The 18279-nt window shown below is 49.3% G+C and overlaps 1 protein-coding gene across 1 annotated transcript; it reads right to left on the bottom strand.

Moving 5' to 3' along the window:
- Positions 1-1107: 1107 nt before the first annotated feature.
- GDI2 (GDP dissociation inhibitor 2) lies at positions 1108-18279 on the bottom strand. Its single transcript, XM_075024584.1, has 11 exons — positions 18066-18279; positions 9739-9846; positions 8710-8809; positions 7279-7413; positions 5669-5867; positions 5156-5287; positions 4483-4582; positions 3311-3482; positions 2474-2618; positions 2174-2228; positions 1108-2098 (listed from the first exon to the last, which is right to left on the bottom strand). The coding sequence occupies exons 1-11, from the start codon at positions 18108-18110 to the stop codon at positions 1943-1945; spliced, it is 1347 nt and encodes a 448-aa protein (XP_074880685.1). The 5' UTR covers positions 18111-18279; the 3' UTR covers positions 1108-1942.

Raw genomic sequence — 18279 nt, 5'->3', positions numbered from 1 at the left:
AGCCCATGCCAGAAGGAAAGAGTGAGCAAGACTGCTTGGCTCTAAAGGTGGTGGTGGGCCCATGGAGCCTCGGGGCTGCAGGCTCGCTCCCTGCCTCCTTCCCAGCAGGAGAGGGCTAACAAGAGTGAGAGGAATAATCAGGTTAGAGCAGAGAGGGGTAACAGAAGTGTTTAGAGGAAGGAGCTCATTTTCCACATGCGTTAGGATCCCTCTTGCCTTCAAAAAGGCTCGACTTGAGCTGTTTTGGTGCTCAATAGCAACAAGAGAGGAAGCACAAGGCAAGGGAGAACTTCCCCTGCCACCGCTATGTGCCTTGCTCCGGCACTACAGGCACTGGGGGCTTCAAAAGGAAAAGCGGTTCCTGGAACCGCTGCCGGGAGAGAGGAAGTACCGAAAGCCCCTAAACCCAGGAAGGGAGGAAGGCAAGGGGCAGCCGCAGCCACATTTAGCGCAGCACGGCTTTGTGATCGAGATGTGGTGAAGGAGCCAGTTCCTCTTCATCACCAGCAGCAGCACCACTGCGGCTGGAAGGAAAGATGAGCCTTTCACCAGCGACCCTACCTGGCCAAGCGCAGGAGAAGGCTGTTCCAAGGTACATTCTCATTTTTCCTGGCACTTAGCATCGCCGCGTATAAAGACGAGCCCCGCTCCTCACTGTACGCCTGCTGCCCAACCGCAGGATTGCTTCAGGCTGCAAGATCCCAGCTGGGGGATCAATAAGGCTCACTCCAAAGAGGAGCATCTCTTATTTGGAGAGATCTCAATGCCCTAAGAGCAAGAATTATTTACTACAGCTTCAAGCAAGTGCTATTTCTGGATGCAGGCACTAGGGGTGGCTGCAGGGAGCAAGCAGGCTTGCGCCTACCCGCAGCCTGAGACACAGTGACAGGCCTTGTGCTGCGGCGTCTTCTCCCCAGGCAAAAGCAGCCCTGAGAGCAGCTGGAGCAGCAGGGACCAGGAAGCCAAACCAAGGAAGTCTGAGCCTGTTTTCTAGCAGGAAATGCTCTGCAGCGCTCCCGTTTCAACCCTGGCAGGCAGAGATCCAAGGGATCTCAGAAAGGAGATGCTGCTCGTACAACTGAAGTGAATCAGACCAGAGCACAGGACTGGTTTCCAGAATTTGGCTTTACTTCGCAGTACAGAAATCATTTGGAGCCTTCAGGAGACAGGAGAAGCACAGGCTCTGTCATATCGATACCGCAGTGCCATTTGGTCCATCCAAGAAGCCACCAGGGTACAGAAAATACTTCCACATCTTGCCTGCTCTGTAATTTGTTCTCTCAATTTTATTAAGATTAAAACACAAAGGAGCCTTAGGCACAGCTGTGTCCCAACCGATGTAAACAGTTTTAGAAGCTTAAGTGGAGGTTAAGTTCTGTGCCCAGAACTAAGCCAACATTTGCTGCTACAATAGATGTGGGCTTTGTCCATAATACAACTTGCCACAGAGTTAGATTGATGGGAGAGACTTTAGGGATGCTGTCCACAATAATGGAGTGCTCAGTTTCTATTTTCCTTGATAATCAGGTTTGAGTGACAACCGTCACATCGACTAGCTCACCAGAAGCACATAATTGTGAAGGATGTTTACAAATGATTAAAAATACAAGGTAAGACACAGCTGTCAATGAGTTATTTCAAATCTGCACCAACGTCTACGTCTGCAAAAAGAAAAAAAATAAAGTTCAGTCTGCCTTTCGCTTACGAGGTTAGTCATTAAATCAGTCAGTAATTTGCCAGATTCTGGACAGCAGCCCTACTAGAATGAAATAATTAACACATGATATCCAAAAGGGGAACATTACCAGTGCAGTACTCTTCAATCTCTCAGAGATGGGATTACAAAAGCAGGCCTTACAATATTGAATTTCGTACAGTGTTCATTAAGTTCCTTATATATTCATATTAGCCGATTTAAATTTCTCCTAATTAGAGATTCTCATTACTGCTGCTCCTCCTCCCCATAGATATCATTTTTCTTGCGTTTCATCTCTTCGAAGTCAAACTCTGATCCCATCATCCTCTTATAAATATCTTTGATGTCATCGCACGTCGTCTCAAAGTGAGTGGTGGCGTCATAGGTGCGAGAAATGAAGATCTGGAAAGAGAAGCAGCCGTTTAGCATCAAGCCTCTCTCCTCACCCCATCAAACACGAGCTCAGCGCTTACTAACCTGGCTTTCGGTTCCCAAGTCGGTCGGTGCAAACAGGTCACTGATGCTAACGAACCTGCAAGGAGAAAAAAGAGCTTCAGAATGGTTTTAGAGCATCACCGAGCATCAGTATTGGTGCAAGAACAGCTGAATTAAGGGGCATCGCTCTGCCCGGTGTGTAAGCAGTCAAGGTGCAGAGGAAATTCAGAGTTTCAACACCTCTTCGCAGCCAAATAGCCTTCAGATCCCCGCTGCCTTCATGCCTCAGGCGCAAGCGCTCGCAGCAGAGAGGCGAGAGAGGGGGGCTCGTCAAGGGCTTACTTCTGCTCAATGGGCTCCAAGAGGTCCAAGGCCGGCTTGATTTCCTTCTCTGGGTCCGCGGTTTCCACAGTAGTGCTGGCAATAGCGATGTACTTCCCCTGCGCTGCCACGTTGTGCGCAGAGGAGATCATGCAGACGTAGATATCTGGGGAAGCACATTGTGGCAACATGTCAGTACGCGCCAGGCAGGCCAACAGCCCGGGTCAGGCCTGCCTCGTCCCAAAAGCTTCCTCTAGCTTGCACGCTCGCACACCTTTTCCTGCTCCCCAACACTTTGTACCTCCTCTTAAGACCACACCTGAACGAGTTCCATCCTTGCCCTGTGGTCCTACGTGCTCTCAGTCTCCTGGCTGAGGGGCCTGGACACAAGCAGCCCTGTGAGATCTCCAAAATTCAGTTTCCTGTGGCTTTGATGGCTCCTGAAAGCCAGCAGGGTCCCCAGCAGCCAGCCCACCCCTCTGTTCAAGGGTGAGGAAGCATTTCCCCCCGCTGCACGCAGCCCTCGCCTCCCCCTCCCAGAGCAACCCCGTGCTCCTCACCCACTTCTCCCAGGTTGGGGCACTTCCTTCGGCGGGTTCCTCACACGGCTTTCCGACCACAGGCACCCCAGCTTCTCCCACGTCCCCCACCGCTGCTCTAAACCAAAGCACGGCCTCACTGGGGCCTGAGGGATTTCTGGACATGAAGTCTGCCACAGGAGCATTTCCCGTTTGATTCGCATCTCTCCGGGCCGTCGGAGAACGTGTTTGGTGCGAGGCCACTTAACTACCACCCTGCCTCAAAATGCAAGAGCGACGAGACCCGCGCGCGCCCCCGCAGTCCCCGCTCTCCACGCACCTGATTTTCGGTTGACCTGATTCTGTGGAATGATGATCTGGCATGAGTTGGCATCGTTTGTATTCTTGATCGGGTGGCTCAAGATGCAGATTACCCGAATCACTTGGCCGACCTTCGTTACGCGGTCCGAGACATAGCTGGGGTCGCAGATGAGCTGTTTGCAGCGAGCAACCTGCAGAGACAGATGGACCTTGAGTGACCACCACACGGAGGTGTGTACACAGACAGACACAGGTGAGGAACCAGCTGATTTTGAGGAAAACCAAGAGTGGTTTGAGGTGGCTGTTCCTGCATCAGGTTCTTATTTTGCTGCCAGCAGCAAGCTTCAACTTGGGCAATCCAAATCTCAGTGAATTACTCTTAAAAGGCTACGTATAGCTGCATGATCACACCTTCCCCTTGTCATTCAGTGCGCAGCTATGCTTTAACCCCTACAGAGCCCAGTCCTTCCAGCCTAGGACTATAACTTGCCACAGCTAAGGCTGAACCAAACAGATAAGGATGGACCAGTTTGCATTACAACTCATTTTTACAGTAATAGTTTAATATTTGACCAATTTGAGGCCTCCAGGCCCCCTGCACTTGGGCATGTCAGTCTATAGCACGGATTATCACCCCCACTGCTAGCCAGGACACGTCACCCCTCCCCAGAGGGGACACATTACCCTACCAGCAAGCGCTGAACTGTCCTGCGAAGCTCCCGCTCCAGTTGGGAGCACATTTATAGCTTCTAAGCAGCTCGCAGCACTCTCGCTAGCCTTCTATTGCCAGGTTGAGAAGAAGCTGCAGAAAGGCTGCGTGCCAGCTGTCTCAGCGGCTAATACTTAATGTCAAGGGCAGGGCTGGTTTCATACCCAGGTTAGACACAAGCAGGCAGCTCCTTTCCAGTTTAGCCAGCCTGATTTATTCAGAAGACAACCTTGCCAGCCCACAGAGACTTCATTCCGACTCCTGGAGTAGGACTACTGTACTGCACTCCTCACCATGAAAACATTAGCATGTCTTAAGGAAGTTGGTACAGGGGAAAAACCAGCACTGGCCAAGCAGTTTTGGTCCTAGGGCTCTGATGAGGGTTTTCACACTGCATTTGTTCAGATCGATGAACAACAGCTTCAATTTTGAGAGGCAAGATGAGGGGTGGGCAGTAAGGAAAGAACTGGAAGGTACCATACCTCCCCTTCAGACTTCACACCAACGACTTTGCCATTTTCTATCACAATCTCTTCAATGGGCTTGTTCAACATGTAGGTGCCTCCATATATAGCACTTAGCCTGCAAGAGTAAAGCCACTTCAGCATGTTCTACAGGTGCACGTTTGGTTTTTAACGGCCCTTCCAGCCCCTTGTTTCTGTTCCACTTGGACAAACCGCACACTAGACAAACTGCTTCAAAATACGCTGCTTAAACATCTACGCAGCAGATGCTGTCTGCTGTTCTTTCGGCAAGGCATCAGCTGGTATTTTGAGCAAGTTATAGGCAAAATTACATCCAGCTAGAAAGAATCTGCTTGGTGCAACCTAGACAGTCCTGCAGTGCAAGAGCTGCAGGCTACACCACGTAGGCAAATCCAACTTCTTGGATAGATAAGATGCTGCAAACAGCATCTCTGAGCAAACCCAGAACTATCACCACTAACGGCAATCACAGTAAACAAGCCCGGAAAGAAGCAACCTCACATGGAGGAATTGCTTCTTGATTAAGACAGCGAGAGAACCATTAACGACCGCAGTATTTTTAAGCAGCGTCACGTTCTGGAAGCCTGACCACTGACTCCCCACATCTGATCCCCCACCAGGTGCCAGAGTAGGGTTGAGAAAACACCGGAGTCCAAAACCAAGTTCTCACCTTGCAAATCCCTGGGGCAGCTCTCCAAGGCCATAGAGGGGATAAAGGTACGGGCTTTTACCATATCTGGCCAGCGACTCACTGTAGAGCTTAATCCTGTTGATTGTTTCTTGGCATGGTTGATCTAGATAGCTGGAGAGGGCAGTTAAATGATTTGCAATGTTTCACAAACCAAGACTTACAGCAGAATACACTCAGAGAGCAAAACATTTACTTCCTGTGAAGTTTCCTTCCCCACGCTCCAGCAGCTTCTGGCAAGTATTTCCCTGGAAGTTCCCTTTTAGAAGCACTTAGTGTCACAAGGGGTTTCATTCAGGAAGGAGATGTTTCATTAACCCCAGGAACCCACAAAGTTTAAATATCCCATCAGCAGAGGACCCAGTATTTTAAGATTCATGCAGCACCCAGGGACAGAGACACTTTGCAATACATCCTACCCTCAAATCACAAAGCCTGCCCTGTAAGCACCCAGCACCCCAGCTGATTTGGGGGAGCAACTGAACCCACACTTACTCGTCAGTCCTGTAGAGCGCGAGGGCATGGCCAGTGAAGTCTATAACATCTTGCCCCAGGTCAAACTTCTTATACACGTCACGCATGGTGGTCTTCTTGGGATCAACACCTTCGAAAGTTCGCGGGTCGTTCTCATCAAAGTTGGCAACGTACACTAGGAATTTCCTGAACCTGCGTTTCTCGAACAAGCCCATTAAGCCTAAAAACAAGGTGTTTTGTCAGAACTCACATCGCTACTAAATGGCTTTTCCATTGCCACAGAGTATCAAGAAGCAGGTAAGAACTGCTGAGCATTTCAAACATCACTCCATAACCTGGAGTTTGCCCTTGAGGGCTAACCAAGGCTCTCTGTTCAAGCAGGAGACAAACATCTGCATCTGCCAGACCAGTCCGCACTGACAGCTCTCCTGGTGTACCAGACCTCAAGAGGTGGCATGGCCAACTTTTTTCAAGGCATGGCTGGAGGCCGAGATTCTACACACTACTCCCAGCTGGGGGAAAGCTTGGAGAGCAGTTTCCACTTGGCCCAGTGTAAAGCCCAACCTGAGCTTCCCTAAGCAGGGACCTGTGCTTGGCATCTACCAGACTTAACATCAAAGTGTGGTGATGAAAGCTCCAACAAAGCAAGCACCGGGCTCTCCTGCAGCATCGCCAAGGAACAAGCAAGCGCTGCGAGCATCAAAACTTCAAACGTGAGATTGGACAAGGCACCATTTATGCGTTTTAATTTTCTACAAATTGGAGAAGCAAGACTGGACTTGCTGAAACATGAAGGCAGAGACGGCACCAAAGGCACCTCCTACTTCTGCCAGTACGAGTCTCTTAAGCACGAGACCACTTACGAGACAGCACATGGCCAAATTGAAGGAACGACCGATTACTTCACAGCAAACAGGAATATCTGCCATGAGGAAGGCTCCAATGTACAGACAAGCTACATACTTATTTGCAGGGGTCACTTTATCACGAGACTCTTCAGAGATGCTACTAAATACATCCTGCATCTGAAGCTAATGGATTGCCCTCTAATACCTCCTAATGTATTTCACTACACAATTACGAATGGTCGGTAGTTTTATCTGAAGAGTGAAATTTAAGTAGACAACAATTAAGATTTGAGCTAGGTGCCACATCTCAGAATTAGTCATTCCAATTTGCCTGCTGACAAACCTGGCAACATTTTTCACACACACGATTCCATCCGATAAGGACCCGAAATTAAAATATTTATGGCAGAGCTGGGAGCATAAGCCCCAAACATAACCTCTCAAGGAAGTAAAATACTGCCAAATTCTCACCAGGTGAGCCATAGAACAGGCAGCTTGACCGGCTCCATTTGAAACCTCCAAGAAAACAGTAACTCAAGGCTCAGGAAGCCCAAGACTCACACTGCAAGTGGTGTTTTAAGTCAAATGAGATGCAGAAAAATCCTATGCTAAGCACAGCTTGTTACCAAGGTGGAGTCTACACACAGCACGATGTGAGAAGCGTCAAGATTTCTTTCCTACATGAGCACAGAATATCCTGAAATGTGGGCGGCAGAGACCTGTCTTGCCTTTGTTTAGAGATGGTAGCCTCAGGAGGAAACAAAGCAAGATGTAACTACTCACTGGATGCCAAGGCTTCCGCCTCAGTGGAAGGAACTTTGTAGATCTTTCCTCCCTTGTAGACGAAGCTCCCCTCAATCACCTTGAAGTCTAAGTAGCGAGTGACTTCTGTGTAGAGCAGCATCTTTACCAACTGACCTGGAAAGGAGGTTTGGCACAAGTCAACCAGCTGGTCTGTAGCCAGAAGCCAAGAGGACAGTGCTTCTCACAAGACAGACAGTTCTTCCAACACAGCAAACCCTTCAACAGCAGCACCACGTTCAACCCACACAGCCCTTACACCTTTGTGGAACATACGGGGTGTGGCAGATACTCACTAGTGCATTATGAGGCAGTTTCAAGGCTCGCTTACAGGCAATTAACAGCTTCCTTTTCAGTCCTGTGGTTTCCATCAGTCCTCTGAGTAAAAGCCATCCTGCAGCATGTTAATCCGCTGCAGAACACTGCTGCTCTTTGCTCCCTGTAGTTCATTCACACTCAACATGACAAACAAGGTCATGTCTTTGGATGGCAGCAGCTCCTCATCCTCGCTATTCAAGATCTACCACAGCCTGCATATTAGTTGTCCAGCCAACTTACTGCAAATTAGCCCCTGGCCTGCGAGCAGCTAGCGTCACCATATGCCCGCTTACCTGTCCCCACCCACTGTCACATCCCCAGAGGGATGCTGTCCCTTAGAAGTGCACCACAATGCCTGTGCAAACTGAAAGTAAGCTGAGACTAGAGTAACCAAGAGTAACCTTGACTGGAATCTATCAAGTCTTCCACTGCACTAGCCTCGAGCAAGACTGGCCCTACACAATACATCTAACCCCTCGTGCTTCAGGGACAAGAGATTCCAGTAGCAAGCGGTTGGTATTTGGCAAAGGGAGTTGCCCCTGCACTTGGTTGCATTGATAACCACTTCACCAATACTGGATTTGGTCTAGAAGACCTGTCCCAGTACTGGAACACACAGATTAAAGAATGAGGATTTGTAGCATCAGTAAGGGACAACAGAGTCTGCAAGCCATAAAATAGGAACAAAAGGAATTGACAGTCGCCATGGAATCAACCGTTTCTTCCTAAGCCATGGAAGAATAACAACGCACGAATTCATGGCATTAACTTTGTCTAGAAATGCAAACACATTAAGAGAGGATGTTGGAAAACGGACGTTCAAACCTTCCAGATGTGCCACTGCTGCGCACTCCAAGCTGGAGCCATCTCCTGTGTTTGAAATGCCCACAGCCAAAACTAGTCACGGAGCAGAAGCCGTGGTGCTTCTGGCATAAAGGCATGCAGATCAGCTCGAGAGAGCTTTCCACAGCTCTTTGATTAATGCTTCAACAAGTTCATGGAGAGATGGCTGAAGGGCTGTTTATTCGATTACAGCACTGAACACTAGCCCAGGCTAAGCTTACGAGGCAGATTTGGGAGCTCTGTATCGCTTACCGTTAGCCATAAGGAATTTTGGAATTAGGTCCACATTCCAGTCTCTTCCTCGCCCCATAGATTCTGGTGGAGTTCCTGGTAGATTAAACCTTTTGTAGAGCTTCGGAGAGAATACAAAACTTATTATAGCAGAGGAAATATCTATGGGTATAATTTCTCCCACACATGTACACACTTTCCACCCCCACATCTCCCCAGCTGAACATAAGCTCTTCACAGCAAGCTTTTGGCCAGCTTTTTAGCTCCAGTTTGATTTTTGATGCAATACACAATGCACATCCAGTAAATTCTTACAGTAAGAATCAGGCAGCGTTATTCTGCTCATCCAGTCTTTCTTCCTCCAAGGCTTAAAGCTTGGGAATTTATGACCTGCTGAACCAAAATACCGCTTAACATAGCTAAAGGCAATCTGATCAAAGTGCCTACTTCAGGAGAGGGCAGGCTCCTCCATATACTGAAATCATATTCCCCAATATAAATATTTAACCCAGTTAAGCAGCAAGGAGAGCAATGATTTCCTCACATCTGATTCATCAGCCACCCTAACAGCTTTAGGGGTACACAATCACAGGGTGCAAGCAGTAACCAAATGAGATGGCGCCTATCTAGCTGGAAGTGACCAAGTGACCCATCTAGCTCACAGACCAAGGACCAAGTGTAACATCAGGGCACAAAGAACACACAGCATTTCTTAGGCCAATGTTTGCCAGCAAGCGTGGCAGTAGCAATTTAGCCGAAGAGTTTTAACATCAAGCTGTCGGGCGCTATACCTCCGAATGATCGCTCAAGTGCTGCACGCTTGAATCTCGGCTGGGAACTACAGAAAACAAGTGCTATCTACCAAGTATAAACATACACACTGGTTTCTCCCCCACTATTATCTGGTGTGGAAGTGCCATAAAACATTCTTACTCAAAGGAAACCCTTAGGAGTAATTACTTCGAATCCACCCCTAGGATAGCTCGAAATAAAGCCCCCTTTATGAGCCTGGGGAGGACACAATAGGCGGGTGTCAGCCTCCATACTTACATCCTCCAGGGGTGTAATAGATGCGCTTTCCCCTCCATAGTAAGAGTTACGATCCATGTGAAGGACCTTCTTTCCATTCACTGACATGATCCCAGAGAGGATGCATTCCTACGGACAGAGGAAACGAAAGGATGCAAGGGACATGTTAGTTGCGTTTGAGCCATTTTTCCTAACGATGCTCTCTCAAAGAGCATGTTCAGACAGCCTGCTGCATGCCTAGATTGGAACGTACCTGCACAGTCCTTTGAAAACAAACACACCAGTTGCCTCACTCCACAATTAAGACCTACATGCTGAAAGACTTCTATCTGAGACAGATTAACCCCTTGCTAGGTTTGCTGTCTGCTCTGGGCAGGCCAACCAAGAGGTTTTAACTACACAACCACCACCTAATCTGACCTTTCCTGAGGAAGCTTCTGGAAAGTTCATGCATTTGGACCAGATTAGGAAAATCTATACTCCTAAACCACCAGCTATCAATTTAAGGATGTCCATAGAGACGCAGCACCCTCATTTATGGGCGACAGCAGGAAATCTTACCTGGACTTCAGTTAGTCTCCACAAAACCTCCATTGCTGATATTTGCCACACTGGGACATGCAAGAGAATCAACAGCTACTCTTAGAAGGTAGAGGTAGCATAAAGACTAGATTAAGCCATTTGGGAGCTTTATCAACTCAGTAGACACTTCCATATCCTTGCTACATACCCAGTGAGATTAAAAACACTGAGATTACTTTGAGCAGCAGATCAGCTGCTATGTCTGAACGCAAGAGGCTGAGACTAACTGCAGAGGAACACAAGTTGTAGTTTGCAGAGCCAGCTAAGGACTTGCACAGCTAAATCCCCGTTAAAACACAACTTTGCAACTAACCCGGTCACCAGCTCTGGTATTCACAAGCCAAAGAGTCTAAAAAAAACCTTGAATACTTGCATGTTTAGGACTGCTTATTGTGGAGGTTTTACTGATCTTTCTTGCTCTGCATCAACTCTCTCCAAAGGCAGAATTACATTTGCAAGTGAGTTCACGTTCACCATCAGCATTATCTAATTTGTAGGTCCCGGCCGCATGTCACATTATCTTTCATTCAGCCTGTAAAACCCCACATCCAGCTGCTGAGAGATGCCACCGCTGCACATCTGCTCGCCCAGGAGCGGAGGAGCCGTTCCTTCAAGAAAACCGGCAGCTCAGCCCTCCTGGCAGATTATCTGTGTCTCTGTGAGATCCTTCATGTTTACTCCACATGCATCTTGCCCCACAGAGCGCTCAGGACTCTCCTCCTGTGTCACTTCCCCCCTGCTGCAGCACGTAGGAGGCTTATTTTAAACTAAGTTATGGCAACACTGGCCAATACAGGTATCGGTTAGCGCACTCAGCCAAACCACAGTTATAACGCAAAAAGTCTCCCACTGTACATTGTTTGCATGACTTGCAAATCCCAACTCTGGTAATCCTTGTTGTAAAGGAAGCTTTTAAAATCATCTTCAACTTCACCAGCCAAAGACCAACCCACGGTAAAGGCAGCTTGCACGAGGGGTTATTTTGTTCTGAAGTGTCTCAACATCTGTAGGTGCCAGGGATCGCTGGCATGAGGACTTGCTGTTCTTGCGCTTCCAGGTGGCAACGGGCAAATCTTCTCTGCTGGGAGAGCAAGGCAATGCTAGCCAGCCTGTTACCCACCAGGATGCCATGGTAATTCAGCCAGGGCCCCAAAGAGCAAAGCTAGAGCTGCCTGCCTGGTGCACGGCAAGAATGGGATGCCCCAAGTTTAATCCCTGAAGTCGTGGGTGATTTAAAACACAGTACCCACGAGGATTCACAGTTGCCACATGGATCCTGAACAGAGTTAGCCGCAGTACTTCCCACGAAACTTCTCCATGATCCACCAGCTGCTCCTTCCTATGCCATACCATCCTCCACAGGCTTCACATCCCTCATGTCTTACAAGGCCCCTCCACTTTTTCCAGACAGGCTGAAGCAAGCAGAGACCCCTACAGCAGACACAGCTGCACCAAACCCTGTGTTAAGACACTACTCAAGAGCACCATGAGCCTTACAAGGCTGAGAAACCACACAAGGGAAAGTATAGGTAGCTTTTATGGTGTCAGTTAAAACATGAATGATTTACCACAGGCAACGTGGGACTATCACACCAAATGCATCACCACTAGCCAGCGTGATTTTCTCAGTTAAACCAGATTTCACACAGCTCTACACAAGGGCTCTGGTTTGACTCTTTGCTCTAACCTGCAGTTTTATTCCCCCTGGAACATCTTCCAAAACGCTGGCTCCACAGCTCTGCCAGATGGTAGTAAAGGACTGACAACATCCATGCTGGAGCTGAGCCACGAGGAAGCCAACCAGGATTTCAAAACAAAATAAATATCAATTGGAGGGATGAAGTTACAGTAAAAGCTGCAGAAGCTACATTCTTCGGTCCAGATGTCAGCTGATTTCCTTCCTCCATTTAAGGAAACTTCAAAGCATTTCTTGCTCTATCTTGTCAGAATAGCGCACCCATCGCTTCTCAACAGGTTGCCTGCCCAAATTGCCAGCATCCCCCTCGAGTGAATTTGGGTATCAGCAGAAGATGTAAGAGGTCTTAAGTACCTTTTCAATCTTATTTCATACCCATTAAGCACCGATATGGGGATCGAGGTGGAGGTATCACAATACTACTTTATCCAAGGCTCATTTAACATATTCATTATATCACCCAGGCTCCTGCAGAGCCCTGAAGCGTTGAAAGCCCGTGCAGGCCTTTCACCATCGCTTCCTTTCACAGCCGATGAGGCAACGGCATGGTCATAAAACACACGAGATGCACAATAGATTTATCCTCCCAGCTCAGCAATTTCTTTCGACGGCTGCGCTGGCTGACCGCTGCCTATACCCATCCACTGGTGCGCTAGTCTGCATCTAGGAACCGCTTGATATGTCATTATGTCGTTTGGGTCAGGGAGTGAGGAAAACAAACAGCCTGTACTGATAAGGGAAGGGCTGGAAACAGTTTAGACTGCAAATAAAAAAAAAGGAAGCGTCAGAGTTCAAATCTGCGGCTTTCTGACCATTTTACAGACATCAACACCGTGCAATCGCGGTAAAACTGAGCAGCTGTTGACAGCAGAAAGGGCACCAAGACCCAGCGGGGAGAGCTCCAGGTTACCAGCCGGGGCCGAACACAATCTTCGTGCAAATTACAGTCACGCTGTGCTACTATAATCCACAGCTTCAGGTTACGATGGGCTCCCGGCTCCTGAGAGCTCGCATTGTGTTGCCGAATGAATGACTGAGCAAGTCTTACAGCCATCGATGTTGTCTGCAGCACAGCTCGGCCGCTTCAAATGGCCGGAAAGCACAGAACCAGAGAGCAACGCGCTTCAGAAACGTAGAGACAGCACATTTGATACAAATCCATGAAAAAAAAAAAAAATAGACTAAGGGGTAACGCAGAGGTATTGGTGTTTCCATGCTTGCTTAAGACCATCAGCTCTTCCCTCACTTGCATGAACAGACGTTCTGCACACAAAAGCCTTCAGGAATCGAGGGCAGCAAGTAGGTTTACATGGATTTTCTCCAAGTAGGGCGGCAGTTCAGAAAGCCTCAGACTGACCGATGGAAACTCAGTCTATCTAACAGCACTGAGGGGCGGATTCTGCGCAAAACGTTTTGCAAAATCCCTTCACTTTTGAGAGCGGGTTCTGGCACAGCAAGAGCTCCGTCTTAGAAAGACAGGGCCAGGCCATGGTGAGCAAGAAGTTACACACAGCTCGTTAGTATCGCCCATTCCACCTCTAGCACATGTTGGCTATGTCTACCACACTGGAGTCCCAACAAGCAAGACTCAAAGCTCTGCTTAGCCATACAAACTGTAAAAGCAATTACTCACTGCACTTGAGCAATCCCCTCCGCTACCAGGGGATGACGCAAGGGACAGTGACATTCCACTTGGTCCTCGCAGTCACTTTCACGTTCTTTATTTAGGCTCCATAAGCAATGAGGCCTGTGCCTATATGATTAAATATATCTTGAACCAAAGAGTTTGGCTACTCTGCTTCTATAGAAAGTGAATGTGTATCTCTGTGATGGATTTATATAGCTTTAATGCAGTGAGGCAGCTGGCAGGTAAGAAGCTTAGTTCAGCACACTGGTGCCTGCAACGAGTGAAAACCCAGCAGGAACATGGTGTTCATCTACTGGGGCTAAACAAGATAGTTTAATTATGCCCAACATTCGTGTCAAATAACCCACATCATCTGGAGCACAGAAAGCAGATAACAAGCGCCTGTCAGTGGGCACAGCATCCCACTCCCAAATGTCCCGGTGAGCGAGTGCCGAGCCATTTCCAGGCCAGAGAGGTGTAAATTAAGGTGAACTGAAAAGACAAGTCTGAAAATAAAAACACTAGGTGTTCTCCAGCCTGCTGATTACCGCACCAGATTAAAAACAAGTTTGTGCAGTAGGTCTGGAGAAAGATGCTGCCTAATCTGCAATGCACAATGCACCTAGCAAGCCTAAGTCAAGGTTCTTAAAGCTATTAAGACTTGAGCAACTTGGAGAAGTCATTCCCACCAGCACCTCCAGGATACAGGAGCTGGAAGAAATACCGGCTCTCGTCCTAGGGCAGCCAGACCCACCACCACCAGCGCTTTGCAGACTACCTGCCCTGTAGTTAGCACACACAGCCTAACTCTTCACCACCGCTCAATGCACGGAGAGATCGGGAGGAACACGCTGCTCTAGTCTGAGCACTGTGAAGTTAATTATACCTCGTGTAAGTCTGAGGCCGTCATATCTGGATTAAAAATGAGCTGGGATTATTTTTCCCCATACTGCTAAGCCATATCTTTACAAGCTTGGCACTGCAATGGGGTCTCCAATTAGCAGACATAAGGGAAAAGCTGAAATATTTTGAGTGCCAGTAATCCCAGTCCTAAAGCTGTCTGAGCTCTTCACTACTGGTTGAAAAAGAGATTAACACCTGAAATATTGATATTGCGCTTTCAGATCCATCAAAAGTGGAATTTATGCATGCACTCTTGTGCACTTACATAGCGGTGGCCCTGCAGACCCAACCAGAACGGCCACTGCAACGGATGTATTTGAGGCTCTTTTACCAAGATTCCAACCATTTATTTTTCCGCTTTAAACCGACAACTGAACTTTCACTTTGGAAAGAGAAAGAAAAAACCCTCTAGATCAACAGCCGCTCGCTGCCTCTCCCAGATGGTCTGGATTACAGCTATTTTCTGGGCTTTATACAAGTTCTAGTGATGGATGCTGGGACGAGTCAACCGGTAACTCTCATGGGACAAGACATAAGATGGGTGCAGCCCAACAGGTAGCCTGGCAAAGAGGCAGAGCACTCGAGTATCTAGCAAACAGGACACCCATTTAATCTCATTTTGTTCAGGCATCATCAAGATGGGTACTTGAGATGCAAGTCAGGCTTTTTCAGAGAGGACACACAAACTCCCTGAGCTCCAACAGTAGCCTGATGGGACTCCAATAGTATAGTCCACTTCTGCAAGGACCAGCTTTAAGGAAAGGGTGGTTGAAAACATCAGCAGAAGTTTCGTGACAGTTCAAGGCTCTTGGGAAAAGGAAAGAAACAACTGAATGTGTTTACGCAGCGTGTTTTCCAGTTCCTTTTCCTCAGGAAGCAACCTTCGAGCTTCCAGTCTGATGCCTCATCTGACTGCAGAGAGTTCTGTAGCCCAGCCTGAACCAGGCTCCACTCCGACCCTATTCGCCAGCCACAACGGTTGAGCCAACACTGTGCATTTTAGCATCGGAACATCCTGGCTGCACCAGGACCTCTGGTTTCCATTCACTTGCTTTTCCACACAAGCTGCTCAAGTTGAGATGGAGTCCATCCTGTTCTAATTGGTATTTCAGAGGTAAAGCCTGCACGTCAGAAGGAAAATAAGTGCTCCTGCACGCTCTCAGGCTCTGGAGTTTGGTCAGCACACCTTAAAATACGGCCATAATTTATTCCTTTTAACTCAACTGCTGATCATTAGCATTAGCTTGTCTTAAAAGTGATTTCACAAGAGGCCTTTTGTCAAATTTACATTGGCATTTGTCAGGTTGAGATTAAGCATGGTGCTTACCAACTTGATACCACAGCTCTCTCTAAAGCATAAATTAACATTTTAATGGAGCTCAGATCTATTGGAGGCCCCTTCACTAGAAGCTCATTATATTTCACCTCCCCAAAAGTCTGCTTCCCTGCTTTGGTGAGCCAAAGACAGGTTTTAGGACAGACTGCAGCTTTCCCTATCAAAGGGAAGAAGCCTTTGCCTTGTAAGTCACTCCTGCTACCTCAAAGGAAGAGCTTTTAGAGAAAAGAATGAAAGCAACCAGGAAAGTTGGGTTTACCCTAGGGCAGCAGCTGGGAAGACGCTCCCACACTTTGCACATTTTCTTTGTGCCACATCCTGGTTTTATTACCATTATTCCCTTACTCGAAACAGGGGGATGATAAACCAGATCTGCCTTAAGCAGCCGTGCCCCAGTCCTGTGTCAGCAGGCATGATGCCTTCACCACTGTGGCAGCCCCGTCAATCACAGCACCAAAGCCACGGTAGGAAGCGCACATATTTCTATTTACAATTACCATCAACAGGGGAAGTGGGGGAAATCCCTCACGGCCAACCCCAAAGATATCTCTTTGTCTAGCCACCTCTCCCCATTAACAGGAGGAAACAAAAGCAGGAAAGGCTATTTAACTGCGAGGAAAACCTCCTCTCCACCATATTGGATTTTCTTCTCCCCTTCTTCAAACAATGCCTCTTGTTTGTAACCTGCAATCCACCCTTCAGCCCCTACTAAACCCACAGCGGACAAACTAGCCGTGTCCCCAGCCATTTCCCTGGTTCGAAGGAAGGCAGGAACCAGAAGAAATCCCCACCAGCAAACCTGACGGGCAGCAGCACTGCCATTTCTTTTTTTTTTTTTTTTTTTTTTTTTCTGCTCAGCAGCCTGCAGCGCGGGCTGCATCCTCCACAATAGGACAAAGCCCCACCATGGCTCATCCCCCTCCCTCCGCCGCACCCCCAAGTGCCATCAGCTGTCAGCTTTCTTCAGGGATGACCGAGATGAAGCAACAACGCAGGAAAGGATTTTTTTTTTTTTTGGGGGGGGGGGAATCAGACAAATTTGACAGGCGTGCAGGGCTCGCCCGCCTCCCCATCCCCCTCCTGCTGCAGTCAGGGCTGGATGGAGAGCCGAAGGCTGCAAAGGCGGAGCGGGGATGGGGCGGAGGGGGGGGATGGATATAACCAGGTCTGCCTCCACCCTAAGCCAGGCTCGGCTCCGGGGAGGGCACGGCTCCGTGGACCTGCAGCCACCTCCGGTTTTGGGGATGAAGGGAAAAATAAAATAATTTAAAAAAAAATAAAAAAATAAAAAGCAAGCAATAAATCCCCGTTGGCGTTTTATTGTCCGTCGTCCCCCGCCCTCCCTCCGCTAAACAACTGCATTTCCTGGGGCCTCCCACAGGCAACAACGCCGCGGACCGGGGGCCTCCCGGGAGCTGGGGGGGGACCCAGGCGGACGGTGGGGGGGTGACATCCAAACACGGGGCTCTATTATAATCATAAAAAAAAAAAACAACAACAACAACAACAACAAAAAATCAAAAAAAACCCACCCAAAACAGAACTCAGCGCGGGGGTCTAGTTAGGGAGGGGAGAAAAGGACGCAGGTGACCGAGCGGGGGATGGCGGGGGGGGGGGGGTGTAGTGATGGGGGGTGCTATGATAATTAGATGAGAGATGGGGGGAAAGGACCCAGGTGTCCCGTGGAGGGGGGGCGGGGGGGACGGGACACCAGAACCCAGGCACCCCAGGGTAATACTTGGGAGAGGGGAAAGCAGGAACCCAGGCACCCCAGCCGGGCTTGGGGGGGGCTGCGATGATGAGGTGACAGGAAGAAAAGGACCATAAGGTCCGAGGGGGGGGGGGTGCTAATCAGGTAAAAATTGGGGAACAGACCCCAGCATCCAGAGGAGGGACCCGTGTACCCGAAGCGATTTGGGGGGGGGCGCTGACCCCCCCCCCAAGGCGGCCCTACCCGGCGCTGTGTGAGTGTGAGGCGGGGGGGGGGGGGAAGGTGATAGATGGGCAAAAGGACACCGGCGCCCGAGGGGGAGCGGGGATCAGGACCCGTGTGAGGGACGGGGAGGGGGGCCGGAGGCAGGCAGGACCTAAGCACCGGGATGAGGGGGCCGGGCCGGGGCGGGGAAGGGGGGGGGGGGGGTGTCAGGGCAGGGCGGCGGCCGACCCGCGGCAGGCCCGAGGCCCAGGCGGCGGCTCCTCCTCACCGTGAGGCCGGTGCCCAGCACGATCACGTCGTATTCCTCATTCATGGCGGCGGAGGGGAAGGGAAGAACGGGGTGCGGGGGGGGAAAAGCGTCTCTCGGGTCTCTCTCCCTCTTTCTCCGCCGGCCGGGGCTGAGGCGAGCCGGGCGCTGCGGGAAGCGGGAGAAAATGGAGCCGCCGCCGCCGTGAAGAGACCGCGCCGGGAGGGGGCGGAGC

The sequence above is a fragment of the Buteo buteo genome, chromosome 4 (assembly GCF_964188355.1).
Source record: "Buteo buteo chromosome 4, bButBut1.hap1.1, whole genome shotgun sequence".
Classification (NCBI taxonomy): Eukaryota; Metazoa; Chordata; class Aves; order Accipitriformes; family Accipitridae; genus Buteo; species Buteo buteo.
Note: the sequence above shows the minus strand (reverse complement) of the source record. Positions and strands in the feature narration are given on the sequence as shown.

Excerpts from the sequence above, each read along its gene's own strand:
- GDI2 (XM_075024584.1), bottom strand. The coding sequence starts at position 18,110 with ATGAATGAGGAATACGACGTGATCGTGCTGGGCACCGGCCTCACG. Across the intron at positions 9,847-18,065 it reads TGCTGGGCACCGGCCTCACG|GAATGCATCCTCTCTGGGAT; the intron begins GTGAGGAGGAGC and ends CTCTGTCCGTAG. Across the intron at positions 2,099-2,173 it reads ACTTGGGAACCGAAAGCCAG|ATCTTCATTTCTCGCACCTA; the intron begins GTTAGTAAGCGC and ends TTCTCTTTCCAG.